General features: G+C 39.7%; 1 protein-coding gene across 3 annotated transcripts in view; it reads left to right on the forward strand.

Annotated features, from left to right (window-relative positions):
- Nucleotides 1–2044: 2044 nt before the first annotated feature.
- The window catches only part of ARMC2 (armadillo repeat containing 2), a 66464-nt gene continuing 46119 nt past the window's right edge, over nt 2045–22389 (forward strand). Inside the window, exons 1-7 of one of the 3 annotated variants that reach the window (XM_049818126.1) lie at nt 2045–2088; nt 2673–2725; nt 6566–6787; nt 8074–8146; nt 10412–10580; nt 11808–12015; nt 15747–15797. In XM_049818126.1, coding sequence (XP_049674083.1) covers nt 6570–6787; nt 8074–8146; nt 10412–10580; nt 11808–12015; nt 15747–15797 — 719 coding nt within the window. In that variant the 5' untranslated portion in view covers nt 2045–2088; nt 2673–2725; nt 6566–6569. Of the gene's footprint in view, nt 2089–2672; nt 2726–6565; nt 6788–8073; nt 8147–10411; nt 10581–11466; nt 11538–11807; nt 12016–15746; nt 15798–22389 lie in introns of those variants that run through there. The other 2 variants (XM_049818127.1, XM_049818128.1) reach the window with 2 other exon arrangements.

Raw genomic sequence — 22389 nt, forward strand, 5'->3', positions numbered from 1 at the left:
TGTTATTGCAAACAAGAAGATTTAATTAAGTACCCACATTTAAAACAGGTGCTGAGAGGGTTCATTCAATAAAAAGAGCATGAGAAAAGGGATTTAAGTGAGGAAGTTGTAGCAGTTGAGACATAGCAGAGACATCACAAAAGAAATATTTGCTATATTGCCAAAGCTCAGAAAATGAATAAAAAATTAACTCTTCAATCTGATGACCTAAAAAACAGAGGGAGGAGAAATAATGTGCATATGAAAAGGATTAAAGAAGAAGCCAAGAAGGAAGGCTTAGTGGGTTTAACTGGGTGGATTTAAAAATTGTTTAAAGAATGATGAGCTGATAACAGTAAAAAGAGATTCAAACTGGCTTTACCAGGAAACGGATCTACACGTTTTTCTGTGAAACTTCGCTTGTATTATCTGAATGAAAGAAAGGTTCAGAAGAAAATAACAGAGAATTAGCTAACTGTGAATGATCTGAAAATAGCATGAATGCACACGCACACACATGTATTCTTTTGGCTTTTAAGGAAGAATATACAAAGAAAAACAAGTACAATACTAACAAGGTTTTCATTACTTCTGAGGTATTGAACTTGGCTGCCGAAGAAAGAGGACTAGATGTCTAATAATTAAAGTAGAGGCTAGCAGAGATAATGGTGTGTGTTATGTAAACCAGGTAGTGTTACACATGGGAGATCTTTTTACTGCTATCATAATGCCTGTCAGAATCAAAAGAGGAACTGGAAGAGGCCGTTTTTCTAGAAGAAAGGGCCGTAACAGGCTTATAACTATATTCAGAAAGACAAATTAAATTTAAAATGTCCACAGGGTTCTTGTCTAACAAACATGAAGAAGTAAAAGTTACAACGTCAGTAAGCAATTAGTAAAAGGCACTCCAAGGCAGTAAGTTAAATAAATATATATAGAAGATGAATTTATTCAGAGAGTGCTTTCAGATATATCTGAAGTATGTTATAAAGGAACCAAGGAAGAAGCTTGGTCAGATGGAGCTGTATTTGTTGCGTTTTTCTATTATTCACAGAGATAATAACCACCCTCCTACAGCAATTTTTAGATAAATTTCAGAACGCATTCAGAGATGGTGACCAAAGACTGTCCTTGTCAGTCACAAACAACCCACTTGCCCCAACAGGCCTGTCTTTGTTGTTGTTACATGTCTGGAGATTTTCTGATACGGGCTGTGATCACATTACCTGCCCCACTAGTGGGAGGCACGTGAGGGAGCCGTTTGGCAAGTGTCTGGTGCACCTGGCCAACAGGGTCCCGAAACCTGGAGATGGATGCACCTTTGGTAGGACCTTGCCCAAGAGGCAGCTTGGGGGAGACACTGCAAGTGACCCCCCTCGTGCCACTCCCAACAAAGCTCTCCAGCCCATGGGACCGATTTGTGCAAAGCTCTGTTACGGATGTGAAAATGGCCATCTTTCGGCCTCCCAGAGAACAGGAGGGGAACAGGAGATGCGATGGCGTTTCTGGCCTGTCAGGAAGGCACCGAGATGAGTGATCCCACGCTCAGTACCTGACCGGCGTGACCCAGGGAAGGGGTTTTGCTGCTCTGTCACACCACGCACCAGTCCCCCGGTTTTACTGTGGAACATTTTCAACACCTCCGTTTCCAATCCGTAAACCTGAGTGCAGAGAGAAGGTATTGTAACAGGTCACATCCAGCATTTCCAAACCGATTAACTTTTTGTCAACCCTAACCTGGCCTTTTGCCACCTGCCACCATGCCCTAAACGTGGGCTAGGACAGGCCGGGGGGAGTGCCCTCCACCAAAAAAACACCATCCTACGGGCCAACACTGCAGCAGGACCCCTCACGGTCAGTGGCCCGGGCGTGTGGGGACGTCGGCCCGGACAGGCAGCGGCTGCCCCCGCCGTGGCAATTCCACAGCGCTGCCGCTGTCGCTGCCGCCGCCCCGGCCTCCACCGCGCTGCGCAGGCGGCTGCAGACGCCCGCGCAGGCGCCTTGGCGTGCCCGGGCTCCCCGGACCTCCACCCCCACAGGTGCGGCTGAGGTGGAGCGGGCGGCGGGTAACGGTACCGGTACCGGCGCCGCGGTCTCCCTCGGCTGGAGGTGAGTGAGAGTCCTGCCCGGCCCCGGCGCGCTGCCGGGTGGGCCGCACTTCGCCCGCGGCCCGGCGGCCATGGTGCGTACTGTTGCCATGGGAACAGCGGGCGCCGGCGCCGCCGGTCCCTCCGCGGCGGGGAGGCTGAGGGGGAGCCGGGCCCCGCGGAGACGGCGGTGGGTCCCGACCCTCCGCCGCTGGGGAGGGGGAGTCGGCGGGGCCGTTAGGCAGGCAGAGCCCCGCGGCCAGCGCCCGGTGCCGGCCGTAACGCCGGTCCTCGGGGGCTGCGGAGGCCCGGGCTGGGGCGTGCGGTGACGGGGGCGGTAGGCTTTGCAAAAGGGGGCTGGAGACGGAGAACCTCTGTTCCGTTTCCCGGTAGCTTGCTGTCCGCCGTGTCTGGGGGAGAGTCTTTTTTTTGCTGGATTTGGGTCGGTTACTCCGCAAAGCCCGGGTCACCTTTTACTCCACAGGTGCTGCTTATTTGGGGTGTTCCTCTTGGACTTGTTATCTGCCGGCTGTGCTGAAAATCTTGCTCTGTTAGAGGGTTGCAGGCTCAATTTCTCGTAACTTTGTTCTCATTTCTTTTTGATAGCGATTTCTCTGCTTCAAAATTTTGCTAAGCTGAAAGCGTATCAGTTGTGATTGGTAAGTTCTGATGTTTAAAATTATATCTAATAATATCCATTATTAGTTCACTCCCACTAAACCTGTATTTGGGTGCTAACTATTCTAGAAATTTGCTTGTGCAGACAGAACCTGGATTCAGACGTCAGTGAGCAGAGAGTTCGTGGCTTGAATACAGGGTTTCTCCACGCTGTACTTAGTGATCGCAAGGATACCCACTCTGTACGCTGGCAATTAAACAACACTGGTTTTGAGATGGGAGATAGGATGGCAGAGTCATTGTGGTGCCACCTCTGATGTAGTCAGCCATGCTGCTTAAGTGTTGATTGACCCAGGATAAGTGCTGTAAGGGTGCAGCTATCTCACTTCTGAGGACAGCTAGGACTAATACGGGGTTTTCTGATCCTGTACTGCTATCGACTGCTTTCAAATCTACCTGCACAGTAAAGACCAAACCTCTGGAGTAAACAACTTGAGGAAAAAAGACAAGAGTCCAAGTGTGGCTTCTCAGGCACTGATGTAATACTTTCCTACCTTCCAGGAGGGAGTCAGAGAGGAGCTCTTCATCTGGGCAAGTTAAAGGCTACCTGGGAAATGGTGACAGCAGTGGGGGACAAGATCTGTGCGTGCCAGTTATGCTGTCCCCATTGACACTACAACATTCCCTTTACCTGTCCCCTGCTGGGACTGGGGAGCAAAATGGGAACGCTGCTGGGAAGCACTAAGAATTAGAATTATTTCTTATTTGCAACTAAGATACTTTATTTCAAAAAGGTTATAGAGTAGAGTTTGTGGAAAAAATAGAAATTCTTACAAATAAAAACAGAGCCAGGTAGGAGTAGTCTTGTATAAACAGTGTAAGCAAAGGGTAAAACCAGATTGTGTGCTGGGCAGCCAGTGCAGTCATCTCCCTTCCACTCTTTTGCTGCTCCTTCACTCTATACTTCCACTTTCTGCCTGTTGCACTTGTTTGTTGCACCTTATTTTAAATTAGTCATTGGCATTGTGATTGAATTATTCAGGTACCTTATGCTCATCAAAGTCAAGAAAGCTTCTGGTGACTGGAGGGTTTTGCCCGTATGCACCAGAACTAGGTAGTAGTTTTCTAGGAAGAGAACTGGTGTAATATAGCTGAAGGTGCTTCCTCAAAGCTTCTGGGGTGTGGGACGCTGGAGAGCAGTTGAAGCTTCTTTCTTGAGTGCTGCTGCAGCAGAGCAATTGCTTGATGCTTAGCTGTGTCAGCCTTAGGCATTATAAAATGGAGAGTATAAATTGCCTTTTGAGAAGGAGACAGTGGCTGTACTGCGATGGCACAGCAGCCAAACTCATTCAGATAGAATTACTTGTGGTTTTTAAGTGCTTGCAAGAAAGACTAAGCTTTCTTATCCTATCACATATATATATACACGCACACGCATCTCATGTTTTGTGACACTGCTTGCTTGTTTCTGTGTGTTCTGTTACATTTTCTGGGGTACCAATGAACAATATAACGGTATCGTATCACTACCACAGTTCTGAATGTGTATAATGCTGCCTTGCGCCAAAATGACGAAGTGTTAACGCTCTCCTGGGTCAGCGGCGAGTCTGACGTCGTGCTCACTGCCGCCCCCCCGCGACAGCGCCCGGCTCGCTCGGCCCTCCGCCTCCCCCCGACCCTCCAAGCGGAGACCGCCGCCCGCCCGCCCGCCTTGCGCAAGGCTCCAGCAACAGGGAAGGACCGTGCTCCCCCACCTCCACTACAGCAGCAGTTAGCTCAGCCAAGCAACCGAGTCACAGGTTCCCTTTGCAACGTTAAAACTTTGTTTTTAATGGATTGGACGGGGGACTAACAGTGCCCAAATAGCAGGACTTAACGAAGTAAGCTTGTAGTAGAGAAGCTCCTTTGCCAGTTAAAAAAAAAAAAAAAGGTAAGAGGTGAAATAACAAAAAAGTTATTATAATGGAAATTTTGTCTCAACTGTGGCAAATAAATGTACTTCTAGCATAGAAAATTTGCAGTCGACAGTAGAATTAACAAAACCTTAATGGTCCTGTTCCACAGAAACACATCATATCTCTCAGGTTGCTTCTTACTTTAACTATGAAGAACATGTATGTAAATCCCATAAAATACACGTTGATGTCAGACCACAGAGGTTTTAAGAATGAAAGAATACGGTGTCCTTCAGAGATCAAATATAAGAGATTACTTGAGCAGATTTATTTTAAAATTTAGTGAGGTGGATGGAAATATATAGACCAGAAAAGCAGAAATGTGAATTAATTCAAATTTCTGATTTGTGGAATCATGTTTATGTTTTAGTATCTATTCACAGCTATTGTTTCCGTGTACGCTGGATAATAACTGTATTAGACATATGGCTTACACAGAAGGCCTTCGACTTAAAGGTCAAAATCATGACTCCCGGTAGCTGGGAGAATAGGGAATGATAATCTAGCTTCCCTATTCAGTGAGGAATGGCTGTATAATTGCTACAAATAGAGTGCTGCAATGGAATTTCTTACTCAAGTCTTTTGACTCGTGTTATAATAGAGGGAAGAGTAGGGAGCACAGAGCGCCAGATTCAGTCACAGTGAAGAAAAGTAAGGTATTAATGGTAATCACAAAGATTGAAAACACCGACAGGCTCAGGCTCCTGATGTGTTCCTGCGTTTTGTAATTATGCATCTTTTAGTGAAAGAGGTTGGTGCACTGCTCCAGTTTTATCTTGTGTATTAATTAAAGAAACCTTGCCAGAATGTACAGGCTCTCAAAGAAAGAATGGAAAAGACAGTCTGAAATTTAAAAATGCAGAACAGGAAGAAGTGAACTAAGAAACTAGAGAAATAGGATTTTTTGCTTAGAAATTTTGTTTAGATTTAGGATTTTTTGTTTAGAAATAACCAAGATGGCGGTGTCTGATCTACTGTCGGTTCATTGTCATAAACTATGTGAGAGAACAGAAGTTACCAGATGGTCTGAGTCACAGACAGTGCAGAAACATATTTTTCTTTTTAGTTAAGTTTGAAAAGCAGAAGAGGAATTTTGGGTGATTTAAGGCTCATGATGGGTTTGCTGTGCAATGACAAGAATGGTATCTGCAGAGGACTGCACCAGGATAATGATTGATTTGGAGGGGCTCAAGAGATGGTGAAGCAAGTCTTTCACTGCCCACTGCATTTGCCAGAAGATGCAGCAGGACACAACACTGATTGAAAGTTTGGCTTGATAGTTTATCTTACATTGGTGTTATCTTTGTTTGCATGTGCTTGGGGGTGGGTTGAGGAGGCATTTCTTTCAGAGAAAAAAATGGTTTGCTTGTTCTTCCTTGTCTCTGCTTATCAGTTACTGATAACTGTGCTTCAGTTATTGATAATAATACCACTGACTTATTAGGAAGCTGCCCTTGGTAAGGTTGATAACTTATATTGAGTATTTCCTAAGTTCATTGGAAAGAAACTGTCTCTTTACAACATATTATTGAATTCCTGTTTCAGCTATGATGTCTTATGAGTAATTGGATGAAACCGATTTCCTGTAGTATTGGAGAGTACCATGTTTGGCTCAGAAAGCACTGTGGTACTGAGCATGGTGTATTTTAGCTCCCTCTAATAACTAAACGTCCTTCATGTCAGATGCTTTCTGCTCTTCTTCAGTATTTTCCTACAGAACTGAGAAATAGTGAGGGAAATGCACTATCAATGAGCCTTATTTTCCACTACTGCAGCACTGTCTAGGATTTTGTTATAATACCCTTTTTAACTACATTGTGGTAGCATAACCATTGATGAATTAATAGTTTGTAATTTAAAACTAGTATTATATTCTGTGCCTTCCATATATATTGTACAGTGTTGTTCCTGTGTACTACTTTACAGAGGAATGCAAGCTTCAAAGAATAAAAATACAGAAAAGGCAGAACCATTCTACAGGCTTTCAGTGCCAAAGCAGAAGACCAGTTCTGAGATTATAAATGAAGCCAGAAACGGTCTACGAACACTAAGAACTCGGAGACCGTTCACACCTACAGAGGATCAAAGGAAACTTTTTGGATCTGGATCCTCACGAGCTCCTCAGAATAGACCCCCTTCAGTTTTTAGGTACTGTGCCTTTAAGATTTTTTTCAAATATCCTTTAGCAGCAAGGGATTTGATTCTGTAATTATGTTTCTGGTGATTTTTTTTTCCCCCCCTGTGTTAATCTGTATTCCTAATCACATCCTTTGCCTTCTTCTAATGATCCTTACTGTTGGTGTTAATCTACATGTCCAGGAAGTTCCTGTGGATTAAAGCTACCAGAGGCAGTCATTACACTAGTATTGTATGTGGAGAACAGTATAAGAAAATGGTAACTCGCCTTTTTCTTAAGACAATGTATGTGTTTGAGATAGTCTTCAGCTTTTCCCTAGAAACTGTGAAAGCTTGCTTGTTTCCACATAAACTGTATGCTAGATCCTTTTTCGGAGCTTACCCAGATCTTTTTAAATATAAAATTGTAGGTGTTGGAGTTTGAAATGCTCATTTTTAAACAAAATTTATACTACTACAAAATTATTTCTGTGCGGAGTTTTGTTACATACTATAATTCACAGAGCTCAATAGATCTGTCTTTTGTGACAAAAGAGAAAAAAAATTGTGTATTGGGCTTTTTTCATCCATTTTCCCAGTCATTTTTTAGCTTTCCTTATATGCCAGTTCTGTAATGACTGTAGGGAGGAGATGTGAGCTCTATTTGTAATGTTAGGTGTCAGGCATGCCAGAAAGGATGCTGAAACACGTTTGAATAGCCATACAAGTAAGTCAGTATCTATGCTGTTTTCATGGCAGCATGACTTCAGGCACTTAAGGTATCTGATGTTCCTTACTGCATAGTGTTGTCCCCTTACAGAAGGCAAGAGCCTGAGAGTGACTTGGCTGTGTGTTGGTGACCAGGTAATGAGGTCCCTCTGGCCGACAGCCATGCTTGTTCTGTCTGTGCTTCTCCTGTGTATGGGAAGGAGCAAGCTCATGCCTGCACAAAACTGGGGTTTCTGCCCTGCACTGTTCTGCAGCTTGTGTCAGATACCTTGGGCACTAACCACAGTTGGGTTCGTGCATGAATTTGGGCTCATATTAGAGAACTGTTACAGATGTGTATGAAATAAACTGTGTCATGGTAGGTGTGCAGGCAAACTTGTAATTCTTCTCCCTTGATGCTGCTGGATTCCCAGAAACAGCATGCATGGAAGAAGAGTGATAGTGTAAAAGTCACTTTTCCTTTCTTCCTCCTTTTCCCCATATTCACTGGCAAAGGGAAGAAGCATGCAATTTAAAAAAAAAACAAACAAAAGCCACCAGAAAACACTGGGTCTGCTTTATTCATATTATGTTTAATTTCTTTATGCTAGTCTTCATGCATCCAGTTTTGATTTGTCTGAATCAAGACCAGTGTCTGGTGTTCGTCTTAGTCCGCTGGATCATGTGAGTACTCTGGAAATAACTCATGCAATACTGACATAAAAATATGTGTATTGGTAGTGTTAGAAAAATATATGGTTTAAAAAGATTGGGGAGAAATAGAAGCCTGTTGTAATGTTAGTCTGAGACTTAGAAAGTCAGTTTTGTAAATTTTTTTCACCAAAAGAAACCTGAAAATTATTTAAACTATTTAAATATTGCTGTATTGCATTAAAATTGTAAGTGACATTAACAAGAATCAGAAGGCGGATGCTTGAGTCAGCTTTCTTGTGTAAGATTACTAAAATAGAAAAAGGTCATGAGCATCAACATGAGCCAGCAACGTGCCCTTGCCACTAGGAAGGCAGCTAATGGTATCCTGGGCTGCATTAGGAAGAGTGGTGCCAGCAGGTTGAGAGAGGTGATCCTTCCCCTCTACTCAGCACTAGTGAGGCCACATCTGGAGCACTGTGTCCAGTTCTGGGCTCCCTAGTACAAGAGAGACATGGAGCTATGGGTGAGAGTCCATTGAAGGGACACAAAGATGATGGAGGGACTGGAGCAAGGCTGAGCGAGGTGGGCCCATTCAGCCTGTAGAAGAGAAAGCTCAGGGGGGTCTTATCCGTGTATAAACACCTGAGGGGAGGGTGCAAAGAGGATGGGGCAGGCTCTTTTCACTGACAGGACCAGAGGCAATGGGCACAAACTGAAACACAGGAGGTTCCCTCTGAACTTCAGAAAACACTTTTTCCACTGTGAGGGTGATGAAGCTCTGGCACAGGTTGCCCAGAGATCTTCGAAAGCTTCCTGGACATGGTCCTGGGCAACTGGCTCTGGGTGGTCCTACTTGAGCAGCAGGGGGTTGGGCAAGATGACCTCCAGAGGTCCCTTCCAACCTCAACTATTCTGTGGTTCTGTGGTCGATAACTTGAAAGTAACTGGGTTGATTGTGCTTTCTATTTGACTTGCACATCTATAAAATGTAATGATTGTAGTTAATTTAAAAACAGATAGAGGTACTTGTAAGAACCCCTCTTTGCCCTCTGTGAAAATTTTGAACTGTTTTCAATTTATAAGTGTATCTGCTCTCTCAGGTTTTTTATGTTTAATCTTTAAATATAAGATTAAGTCATGATCATTTGGTTAGTATCTGAGAGAACAGAACATACTAAACCAGTTAAGTATGCTTGCTGTATATATTGTTTCTTCAAGACAGTAATCTGAATGTAGCATTCTTTAGGAAATTAGGGGAAAAAATTTCCAAGAAATGTTACACTTCAGTAGTTTTGATAAGGTAATGCATTTAAATGAATCAAATTTAAAAATTCTGACCATACTTAGATAAAATATATCTTCAGTTGGATTTAAATACTGTTGTTAAATTTCATTTGTCTTGTGTGTGAGGGTGGAAAAAAACTAGAGAAAACTGCTGTTAAGACCAATGCAAAAACCTGCCTTTTCTGCTTTACCGGTGGAGATAGAGCTTGTATTAGTCATGGTGGTTGTGGGGAGTGGGTTTCACTTCTTGGGTATCTTCAACTAATACTGGGGAGAGCTCTGAAGGATTGGACTGGAGACTTCCTAATGGATTTCTTATTGTAAGGAAATTGGTAGAGAACCTTGATCTTAGAGGGTAATGTGTTTATGGAGGGCACAAGTGTTTTGTACCAGAGTTTTAGAGCGTTGCTCACATTCTCAAAGATGCAAGATACTGACATAAATAAAACTAGAACTTGCATGTTTCTGGATCTGCATGATTTGTCTCAATGTGATAGGAAGTGGTACATATGCTATGAACACATTTGAAGTGTTTTGGAAATACTACTTTTGTGCTCAAAAGCAAATCATAAAGAATAGATGTGCCTCTAGAACTGTTGGCGCAAGTCTTTGGCACGATATTTTAATTTTTTTTTTTCTCTTCACAAATAAGCATACTGTAGCTGATGTTAAATGAGTATTTATGAGGGAATTAAATAATTCTGAGTTTCAGTTGCTCTACTCTGGCTAGTTTTTGTTTGTTTTCTGTACCCCTGAATGTTTGCTTTTAAATGGCTTTCTGTGGTGATAATGGTTTAGATAACCTGGCTTGTTCAGTGGTATGGTATCATTAGAATCTGGATATGAAAATTTCTTAAAGAGCAAACCTATGTAACTTTCATCTATTCTATTCTGAACTTAACCCTTTCTTTATATAAATAATTTGGTTTTCTATTGTTTTTTAATTTTTGCTTGTATGAACATGAAAATATCTGTGCTTTTACTAAAATGTCATCTTCATCTTTGTCACAGAAACCAGTACTAGTCACTTTTGCAAAAGATGAAAATTCTTCCATTTCCCTTCCAAAACCTCCTACCAGTGCTGCAGAGGTTAGAAAAGTCAGCAGTGCTCGGGCAAGCTTATTTGGAAGAACTTCTCAGGGAAGTTTCCTTTCTGCTAAAATGGTTCCTCCTGATCAGAGTAAGAATGTTTTGATACATATTGTTTCCTAGAAAAATAACTGCATGATGGGTTTTAATATTGCTAATTACATGAGTTATTTTATTATATTAAAGTACCTGTATATCTTTTCAGAGTAAGTTTTAAAAATATTTAAATGGCTTTAAGGCAGTTTTGAAAATGTGTTTTCCAAAAATGATACTAGCTTTCTCTTCTGAAAGTGAGTTGAAAGCTACTCAAGTGCCTTTTTTACCATTGAAGTTTTCTTCAGTGGGTAAAATTAACATTAAATGCTGAAATGTTTAAAGAGATAATGAGATGGCATCATCTAAGGAGATTCCCTGATGGATTATTGAGCATAAAAGGAGTAGTAAAAAGGAATTATATGTCTTGACAGGCCTCTAACTACATCATATTTGTTGTTAAGAGTTTCATTAGTGGAGACTTACTAGAGGTTGCTAAATGTGGGATTTAAAAGTAATTTTCTTGCAGATGGGAAATGACTTGACATCTTGGTTTCCTCCACATTGGCCCATAATAAAATGTGCTGGACCTCTGTCTTTACTGGAGACTCATTTGTAATAATGACAATTCTTACATTGCCTGGGATTGTTACTTTAAGTGATAAACTGAATATCTCACTTTACCTTATCGCAAAATAAGTCTTATACAAAAAGTACTAAACTACTTCGTTATTATGTACATATTCTATAAATATTTATATATCTACCCCTGTATGTAGTTTAATCCATTAGCTTTAATAAATTGATGTTACTAACTGGAGAAGTTGAGAACCTAATGTAGTTATAGCCTGAGTTTGCCTCTTCTCCCTTTTGGGGATTGTGCAAATGTTTACGTAAGTTTTTTTGTGCAGGTTCTTATCATGTGTACATATCAAGGCACAAGATTAACAGCTACCTGTTGTTTGACTTCCTTCATAATATTCAGATCCTGAAATATAATCACTTCTTTCACAAGGTACAATCCACCTATCTGTAGAAGGGAAATTAAAAAAAAAGATGCAAGATTAAAATGTTAAAACGCAAAACTGAAAAACTTCAAGAAATTATGTTCTTAAGAAGACTTTGACTACTTTGCTCTAAATAGTCTTAAGCCTTCTCACCTTTTAAATTGATAGAAGCAAATTCTGATAATGTAACATGACAAACTAATTCATTTTGAGCTCTGTCATGTGTATTTGTTGTGTAAGGACACTTCTACAAAATGTATTCTCTTTGACTATTTCAGATGAAGAGAAGCTAGATTCTGAAGAACCAGCTATGATGAATAATCTTCGCAGAAGTAATAACAATTGCTTAGAAGAGCAAAGGTCATACACACCATTTAATGATGAAACTAGACAATTACTTCGTAATGAGTGTATCAGCAAATCGGAGAAGGAAGACTTCCTAAAAGGGACAGCAGGAAAATTTTTATTTCAACTGAGAGGAGAAAGGTTGGTATTGCTCAAGTATGGTAATGTGCACCTTCCACACAGCCCTCTTCCTAGTTATTCAATTGTGCAAGTATCAAAATGTCTAAAATTGATGTAATTTGAAGGTAGCACTTTCTATGCATTAAAACAAAACTATGTTGAGATTATTAGGAAAAAAAATCTACACTTCTGTTCTTAGGAAGTTTCTACATCAAAAAGACTAATCTGTCCAAAAATTGTTGGTAGGAAGTTGCTTGATATGAAATAACTTTAATTTTGTTTGATCATTAACATTTCAAAGCTAAGTCTTCTAATAATTGCATATAGAATATTCAAGTTTAAATTCAATGTGCTTGCTTTTACAGTTCAACCCTGTTGTTTTAAGGTGCTATACATTCTTCCCTTAGCTCCAAAGATTAATAGAGCTGTGTTTTCAGTTCTGGTATTGGGGAGATATGTGATCATACAAAAACCAGGCTTAAACTCATTGGCAATAGAGGCAGAATTTTTTTTGTGGCTTTGAATTTTTTTTAGGTTTGTTTTTTTTTTTGATGACCAAACAGGTGTAAGAGGTTAATGAGGCTTATGTGCATGCTGTCTATTTTTACTGAACCTAGATTATTATATCCATTCTGTGATTCAGAATTAAGTTGGTTTTTTTTTTCCTTTCGATTTGGATCTGAATTCTTGCACATGGAGGAGGAATAGTCTGCAGCACTATGTTCATTAGGTGTATCAGTTGCTGGATTAGTAGTTGGACGAACAACTGTTTTGTGCTAATAACACTGATAGGTCTGACAATCTCTACAACAAAGAATGAATAACAGTTTATTTTCAAAACACATCTTATAAACAGTTGGTCACTATTAAATGTAAATGTTTGCCAGTAGATATCTTTTTTACTAGCATGTTTTTATGCTTAGGAAAAAAATATTTCCCTGGATATTCTTAAGTACCTTCGATATTAAGGAGTACATTCTTAATTTTATAAAATGAAATGCCTTTCATTTACTAACTTGATGATAGTACTGAATAGTTTAGAGAATATTGTCCATTGAGGATGTTACAGCAAATGATACATAGCAGAGCTATTGTAGCACTCTTCTTTTTAATCCTGCTTTCAGTTTAATATTAAAAAAAAAAAAAAGATTCTGAACGACTGGTGACTTTTGGGAGCAAAGAAATTGTTTTATGAGTATGGAGGTAGGGAAAAGGAGAAAATAAGCCCAGCGACGAAGAATGTCAGTGAAGGAAAGTAAAGCACCAAGGAGAATGCTTCAGTGCAAAATCACTTTCTACCATTAAAATCGGTGACCCAAAAGACTTTTTAGGTAAAGACTGTATGGATTATCATATTACGTAAATTACTGTGATTTGACTTATTTAGTAAAGGTGTGGTGTGAAGTACTTTAGTGTTGCAGTTGAAATCGGTAGTTAATGGTATCCAAGCGTCTCTAATGAGAAAGTCAGTTGATACTTTTACTAATTGGAAAGAATGACCTTCCTTCCAAGTCATAATTTTAAAACTTGCCAGTATGATTGAACAGTTAACTCATTATACATCTGTACTATCTGTTCAAAATTAAATGCTTCTCCTTTATAAGCTTGAAAGCTCCACAAGTTTTTGATTTTGGTTTTTTGTTACTGGTGCTTTTTGCAATCACCCATTCATATGATGTTGTGTACCGTAGTCATTGAGTTTTCTGGTAGCCTGAACCACAGAATGTCATGATTTACCTTGATTACTGTGATAATTTTTGAGAATGACTGGCTTTTCTATTGAAATATTCTTAGGAACAGGCAAAAAAAGCCTATTACTGAAAAGATTGCTCGTTGCAACATGAAGTCTTATAGCACATTTTCAGTTCGGTTTCTCTGTGGAAGAGAAGTTTTAGAAAATACAAAAAATTGAAAGGGGAAAATTATATATTTCCAATTCTATATTCCTCAAATATCATATGCATATTTGCAGAATAGATTGTCAAGGTTCATTATGTGTAAGCTCTGCTGGCTTAATTTCTTTACAACCTGTTACTTATTTTCCTGACTCTTAACGTGATAGCTAAGATACTAATGATTCTAACCATAAAAGGTAGAATGTTAATGCACATATCTTGTCATATTCATGTTTGAACTAGGGAGAATAATACTAGAGGTAGCTGAATCTCACCCATCACTTAAATTAGATTAGAAATTACTGGCCTTGAGGTAACATAAAAAAATCTTTTCCAATCTTGTTCTGATTAGTTTTCTCCAGAATAGAAGAGTGACACCATATTCCTCCCTCTTTCTGTGTTGAATGCAAGATCTGTATTTTTGAATGGTGCATCTTTACCTTCTCCTGTGGGTAGCGCATGCTTTCTGTGTACTTGAGACAGAGATGACTATTGTCAATGCTGCTTAAGAGATGCTGCCTGTGCTGTTTTATACCCTTGCGCCAGGGATTGCTAACAACATTGAGGTGCTCACATGGCTTAGTGTACCAGACATACCTGCGGTGCTGCAATATGCACAAAAGTAATACAAAATGCTTTCCCTTTAGTAAAGGGCAAAGATCCCTCAACTATATCAGCCCAAGCAGTTCATGCCATCATATGAAGGAATCGCTCTAGGTAATCTCAGCTGCTCTCATACATTCTAACTCATTGCTAAGGCTTATGTCAATAAACACATTGGTTCAGTATTCACATATGATACTACATGAGTCAGGCAGACCTTGATCTATATCCTTTTCTGAGTTTAGAGATGTCATTCGTAATCTGACAAGGCAGTTGAAAGGTATCACAAACCTATCCTTCAATACAGTTAGTTGAGTTTGGTCTTGATAGGAGTTGTGTATAAAAGGTTCCAGTACCATAGGTGGGTCATTGCAGTAACAGGGTTTTGGCATTCTTTATCAATAGAACATGTTTACAGGTACTAGATGATTGCTATGATTAGATTGCATCTGCTTCTGTGTCATAAATACTTGAGGTATTTTCTATGAAGTTAAAAGATATTTTCTATTTAAAGTACATTGTATTCAGGAATAATAGGATGAAGGCTTAAAGGAATGTGAAAACTTTTATTACCTGGAGTCCTGTCATTCTCTATATGAAGCAGTTGTGTCAGCCTCAATTCTGTATCCCAGTGATTTAAAATCCTTGCAGGAATTAAGCAGGAGGATTCTAGAAATAGTACACTTTGTACAGGAGAAGGTGCATGAGGCTCCTTACTCCTCTTTCCCCACCGTTCGTATATAGGTACCAAAATAACTTTTCTAATAAAGCTGTTTTTCTGTTAATGATGAAACTGTAGAGCATGCCAAAATAGCATGGCAGATTTCTGCCATTAAAGCTATTATATTTATTTCAAAGAGACTAGAAGGGGAGTATTTTATTCTAGCAAGAGACTTGCTCACTTTCTGTCTCAGATTCTTTTGTTGTCCAGAGGACTGATGAAACGAATGAACAGCACTAATGAAATCACTACTGCTTTATAAAGATGCTGGGAGGGGGGAAGAGAAAAGGACCTTTTGAGGGGAAGAATTATTTGTCATTTTGTTTGCAGTTCTGTTTTTCAAAACACATATTAATTGAAGCAGATTGAATTTATTGACATGTTGCCTCAGGAAAGCAAGAAGCAATTTCTGACAATCATAAGGAACCTAAGTTTTGTTTACCTCTTCATCCAGCCATTGTGCCTTGCCATCTATTGTGATTGGTATAGAAATGAAACTTCTAAATGTTTTCTGCATTCATATATTTCAACAGAAGTGTCAACAGTGACGGCAGATTTGCTGATGAAGAGCAACAGTTTCCCTGGTGAGAAAAGATGAATTTTTTTTTTTTTTTCTCCTCTTCCAATTTCTCAATATTCTGAAAGCTTAGATGTCATTCCAGGACTCCTTAGAAACATAGGTGCCTTCAGTGAGGAAAAGCTTGGTGGCAAACAGTTGATTCCCAAGTGGCCTGCTCTGCACTTTTTTAAATAAGTGATTTCTACAAATAGCTACAAAAGGATTAGAAGGTGCTGTAAAGAAGATACACTATGCCCAGTTTTCTATCACCATTGCTGTCCTTTTTAAATGCTGGTTTGACAGAATCCTTGAGAGGCATTCATCAACTGCTTCCGTAAGACTAGTTTCTCTTTCTTGTGCTTTTTAGGGTTTTGGAATGCTTCAATAAAAAATGATAAAAGCAGGGGACAAGTGAGTACTGGAAATCACCTCAGTCTGATTGCTTAAACTAGCTTCACATCTATGCCCAAAATATTCATTCCTTTTCTCCTCAAAGAAGAGGATTTCTGCAGATGAGGTGGATTTCTTTTGTGAAGGGAACACCCATTCTGTTTTGCTCTGGATGAATTTTTGAAATTAATGACATGGTGTGGATATTTGTTGTATGGTTTAGCTGATATTGCTGCAGATCCTCTCCAGACTTCTTTCAGGATTTGTCTTTTCTTATTATGTATATTCACAACTTCTGGAGTTCTTATAAAGATATGGAAACAGGAAATTAATCTAGTCCTAACTAATCTTTCTCTGTTTCTGCCTCAGTTCCACTAGCTATTGAGACCACTAATTTAAGAAAGAAACAATCCAGTTGTGGGAAAGCTTTCACAGGTAGAGCTTTCTATAGCGTTTCCCAAAGAAAATGACACCTGCCCTTCCAAGAAGGTGCATGTTTTTGTGTAGGGTTAGGGGATACTGAGAGAAAATTGGGAATGAAGAATTCTTTTTTCAGAGTTTTTTATAGACTTCTGAAGAAAAGAGCAATAGGTAGGTGTTATCTCTGGTCTCTTCACTTGTGAGAGTTTAGACTCAGTTTTACTGCCTACTCCAAAGGGAGTCTTTCCACTCTAGTCATTAGTTTCAGGATAAGGTCACCCATCTCCAAATCTGGGACATCTAGATCTTGAGGGTCCTTATTACCAACTGAATGGTAATTCTAGAATGGGAAAGTGTGCCATGCAAGGGGTAAAGAAGGAATGCCAATTCAGTCTAGATAGGACTATACTAACAATGGATTTAGATTGAATTTTTGTTCAGAATGAGAATACTTATGCAAGTTTCAAGTTAGGAAAGTGAAGCTGCTGTGGTTTTCAGACTCAAGTATATTTAGGCTAGTATTTTAGGGTTTTTTTTGTTGTTAGAATTAGGCTGCCAGTTGTCTGCTTGTTTAAAGATACCTTGCCACAAATAGATACTGTTAATATTTTCTGTATTAGGCAGAAGATGCTAAGACTGTGAAGAATAAAAAGGACAATGATGTAGGTTTTTGATCAACCTCTATTATTCTTTTAAGCCTTACTATTTAACATGTGCATGAAGTTCTTCATCAACAGCCTGTATAAATAGAATACTATATATTTTTTTTATCGTTGGAGCTGTCGTAAGTAATGGACTATGCTCATGATTGTGTTTATAGAGGAATTGTTATTTGCTCATCTTTAGGATGAGTCAGAGTGTAGTTGGCCTATTTGTCAACATATTTTTGCAAATTATGTTGCCTTTCTACTATTCATCCTTTGTCATATCAGTAGTATCAGTTATAATCTCAGTTATAGTTTTCACTCCCTTTGTTTTTGTCTTTTCTGGTCGTGTTAACTTATGATATAATCCTCTACAATTCCTGCAATAATTCCAGGACATCTATATTATCAGTTTTTCAATTATTTGCATGCTTTTGAAAAGCTTTGTAGCTGAGAAATGGGACTGACTAGAGGTTTCTGTAATTGGTTTAATATATAATTTATGTTTCTTTTAGCTGTCTGCAAGTAATTTACTATGTCTCTGTTGTGTTTTCTAATAGGAAAATAGTCTTTAAAAATTGAGCTGTTCTACTAATTCTTTTTTCTTTGAGGGCACGCCTATTACTTGTTTCCACACTGTGTTTGTATCTATCTTGTTTGTCACTGAGATGACATCATAGAAAGGAAAGTTCAGTGGTAGTTGAGCAAAATAGGGACACATTGTCTTAAGTGGCTTAGTGAAGGTCAATTCTTTGTCTAAAAAGATGGAGTGCCTTTCAAGTGCGAAGTTATGGGTCAGGAAGAAATCACTCAGTTTGAAACAAAACAAAAACTACAAAAACATATTCCCTACTGTTGAACTAATGAAAGACAATACAGAAAACTAATTCTGATGCCATTTTGGCAACATAAAAGACCTGGACATTATAATTGAATAGGAATAAATGGATTAATGAAAAATGCCAATGTTAATTGGCATATGGAAAAATTAACTTCTGTGAGAGTGAATGGTAAAGCAAAATGCTCATTTTTCTCATTTTGCCAAAAGTTAAATCCAACTCCTACTAGTTGCTTTGGTGAAAATACTAGGAAGTTGTTCACACTTCTTTTCAAAGCCTACAGAGCAATGTCTTGCTATTAAAATCAGTAACTATCGTTTAGAGTTAGAACTCGTGTCCTGATCACTAAACACTTACGGTGGAAGAATCACGGTAGCAGAGGCCTTATGTTCTGAAGCGGTGGTTCCTAAGCATTGTGTAACTGAACGTTGTTTGAGAAAATCAGTCGCAGTCTCTCTCACTTGCTCCAGCTCCACATCTGACTCCCTTTCTCCTTTGCCTTGGCGTTCTTGCACCACCTTGTCCCTTGCTGCTCACTCAGGGTCTGCTGCATCATCCTTCTTGCCCTGACTCCCAGGATCACCATTAGTTCCTTTTAACTTTCCCTGGAGCTGCCATCCTTCTTTTTGAGATGAAGCTGCTGAGTCTGGATGTGCCCTGAGAAACTTGGTCTAGAGCCTTGGGTATCTTTGCACTGTGCTCCCCAGCAGTCCTGCCAAGAGCCTGATGGGCAGTTCATGAGACCACAGTTCTGAACAATTTAGAAAAAACTGTAACCTGCAGTCAGTATGCAAGCAACCTCTTGGCTGCTATGCCAGGGGGTTGTGCAGCCTTCCAGAGGGACCTTGGCAGGCTGGAGAAATGGATTGACAGGAACCTCATGCAGTTTAACAAAGGCTAAGTCCTGCACCTGGGGAGGAACAACCCCAGGCAGTAGTATATACTGGGAGCCATCTAGCTGGGAGGCAGCTTTGTGGAAAAAGACCTGGGGGTCCTGGTGGACACCAAGTTCATAGAACAGCTCAGGTTGGAAGACCTCAAAAGATCATCTGGTCCAGTCTTTTCTGGAAAAGGGAGCCTAGATGAGATGATCTAGTACCCTGTTCATTTGCGTGTTGAAAACCTCCACCACACCTGGACTGCTGGGTACAGTTCTTGGCTCCCCAGTGCAACAGAGATACAGACCAGCTGGAGAGAGTCCAGCTACTAAGATGATGGAGTTCTTCATATGAGGAAAGGCTGAGAGAGCTGGGACTCTTTAGCCTGGAGGAGAGAGGGCTTGGAAGGGGTCTTATGAATGTATATTAATAGCTGAAGGGAGGGTGCATTGTGACACCCTCATTGGTTGTGTGACAAGAGCTCTTCCTTCTCTGCCATGGAAGACACTCAAAAGAGGAGAAACTAGTTATTTACCTGTGACTTCTCTTTAGAGACTTGTTGGTTCTGTGTACTTTCACAACACATCCTTGCAGCTTTTCCCTTTGTAGTCCATGTAGCATTTGGGAATCTTTGGTTGAAAGGAAAATACACAACTGCTTAAATAGTCAAATGGTCCTTATCAATAGAAGGCATGCCATCCTGGATGCTGCTAGCATTAAAAATAAACCCAGATTACAGTGAAGGTGTAGTCGCACTTTGAATATACATGTCAGTAACATCTCAAAGAACAGTCTTTCTAAATGGCATATCTGTTTCAGGACTGAGCTCTGGTCTAGTTGGAAAGAACACCTTTGTGCCTAGTAATCGTTTTGATACATCTGGCTTGCCCGAGCAGGCCCCCAGGATCTACTTAGCATTGCTCTATATTTGTTCTTCTTACCACTTAGTGAAATGTCTTGATTTTTGGGCGTAGATATCTCATGTCTGGCTTTCCAATGCAGACAATGTATGCTTGTAAAATCAGATGTTCGGTGCTTGTATTTATGTATAAACAGTCTGCATCTTTTACTTATTGCAGTGCCTAGGCTGTTTTTAGAGCCTTGTGAGAAGTTAGAAATTGCTCTCTTAGACACTTGAAGACCTGAAAACACCGATTTATCAAAGTATCCAAAATAAAATTTGTGAAAATTTGAGTCACGTTTTTGAGTTTTAAATTAACTAGAAGAAAGGAAGTTTTGGGGGGCTGAAGGGGGTGGAGTTAAGGAAAATATTTTGGGGAGAAATTGAGTGACTATTGGGGGAAAATGGAAGGAAAAAAAAAAAAGCGGGAAGGAATGCATCAGGGTGAAAAACAGGAAGGCAGAAACTGAGGGAGAACTGCACGGAGGGCACCCCAACAGGACCCTCTATTTTGCTGGAGGCGTCAGAGAAGCTTTTTGGTCACTGTTAGAAGACACTGAGCAAGGTGGACTTTCAGTGTGACCGATTATGGCTTTTGTATGTTTTTGTTACATAAATGGCTACTGTACTTTTAGATTAAGTATGACTGGTTTTGTTTACCTTATCAAAATAAAGACAAAAAAGAAAGGGCTCTAAGGACAAGCAATGAAACTATCAGGCGCTTAGATTTGCTTACGAGGAAGGAACTTAGAAGATTAGAATTGTGGTTCTATAGATATAGAAAATGCTCTGCAGATATAGATGTGTAGAAATTGTATGCTCATAATTACAGTTTTCTGTCTTAAGAAAAAAAGGAAAAGAAATTGAGAGACAATAAACCCAAATGCCTTAGAAATTTATTTAAAAATAAACTAAATATTACTTTACTTTAGAAACTGCTACTAGAAGTTAGCAATGAGGCCAATGTTTTATTGAGAGCACATGGATGATAAGAGATCTTTCATGTGGTGGCAACACAGACTAAGGCTTCTTATCAGGAAGGAACTTCTGAAGAGGTTTTTCTGTGAGTGTCTGTACTTATCGGTTTTTAAAAGACGTAGTTGAAGACAATCTTTTGGACTAGCTAGACCATGTTCTGTTTCATATATTTATAAAATGTATGTAAATGTATGTTCTGTAAATTTTAGTAGTACTGTAGTTGATGCAGGTGATGCCTTCAGAAGTCAGTGTGCTGTGTTTTTCCAAGTATCTTCCAAGTTACCTTTTCTGGTTTAAATGTTGCTGATGTTTGAGATTTACTACTATTTGGAAAGTTTTGTGTGGAGCTGAGAGAAAATGGCATTTTATTAGTCGGTCTACATAAAGTCCTTGGATGTTAAGCCTAATATTCCTTCTATTTCTGTCAATGGAAGCGAGTTTGCTTCTTCTGATGTCTTCAACCCTCCCTCCCCCAAAGAAGTTGCCTTAAGCAGTCATGCAGAATTCACCAGCAAAAGATACCTATAAATACAAAGTTAAGGGTGCTTTGCAGAGTCTTGTTATCTTTCAGATCACAAAGTTGGTAATTCATTTTCATTTCCTTGTTTAAAAATGGAAAATATATCTATTTCCAGACACCAGCTAGTGTCTACTGTGAATGGCTTCCTCACAGCGTTTACTCAGGGCATGCAGCACACTGTCTGCACTCAAGTAGCTCTCTGCCTTCATAAGACTCTGTTCCGATTCCGGTTTACATGGGATAGTGCCAGTTCCTATCTCTACTTCAAGAGAGACTCCACAGATTCAGTTTACATGGGTGCAAGAGAAGAGGCTTGTAGTCTTTGGAGGAGCAAAGTCATGTGAGATCTTTGCACTTGCAGAAGCAGATAGTATGGGACTTATGGCCTTTTCCATACCCACTACCCTTATCTTTTGCTCTTTCTTTGTTATTCCTACTCTTCTCTTTGAAAACTAACTCTCATATTCTTCATCCTATATTGTCCTATCTCAGTTACTGTGCTACTCTGTTTTTCTCCCACTTCCGTATTTTCTAGTTTTGCCTCCCAAAGTTGTAAGACTATGTAGATGTTACAAGAACCTTCCATAAGGAGAGGACACGGTAGTGTGTAGAGGGAATGCCTTCAAGTTTGACAATTCAGAAAAGATGATCGTATTCTCTTTTTTTTCTAGTTAAGTTTTGCTACCTCACTGATCAAAGGTGCTTGTTAGGGACAATTCTTTAGAGAAGCATTAACTTGTTACTACTGGGCTATGTGTCCCTCTTAACTGGTAACTAAATAATCAGTGGGGCACCAGGGCTACATCTGTACTAGTAATTAATAAAAATTAAACAAAGGAGTTAGTCTCTGGCTAGGTGGTCAAATCCTTTGTCATGGGTTATGTTAATACAATGGAAGTATTTTTAACCCCCTCCCTACCACACACAAAGTATTGGCTGGGAATGTCCCTACCTCTGTACCCTGTGCCCAGGCTTTTTTCAAGGAAAGTACTACCCTTCTTGGGCCAAAACCATAGCAGGCACCATGCTAAGGGTCTAACTGTATGG

The sequence above is a fragment of the Accipiter gentilis genome, chromosome 15, assembly GCF_929443795.1.
Source record: "Accipiter gentilis chromosome 15, bAccGen1.1, whole genome shotgun sequence".
In the NCBI taxonomy this organism is placed as follows: domain Eukaryota; kingdom Metazoa; phylum Chordata; class Aves; order Accipitriformes; family Accipitridae; genus Astur; species Astur gentilis.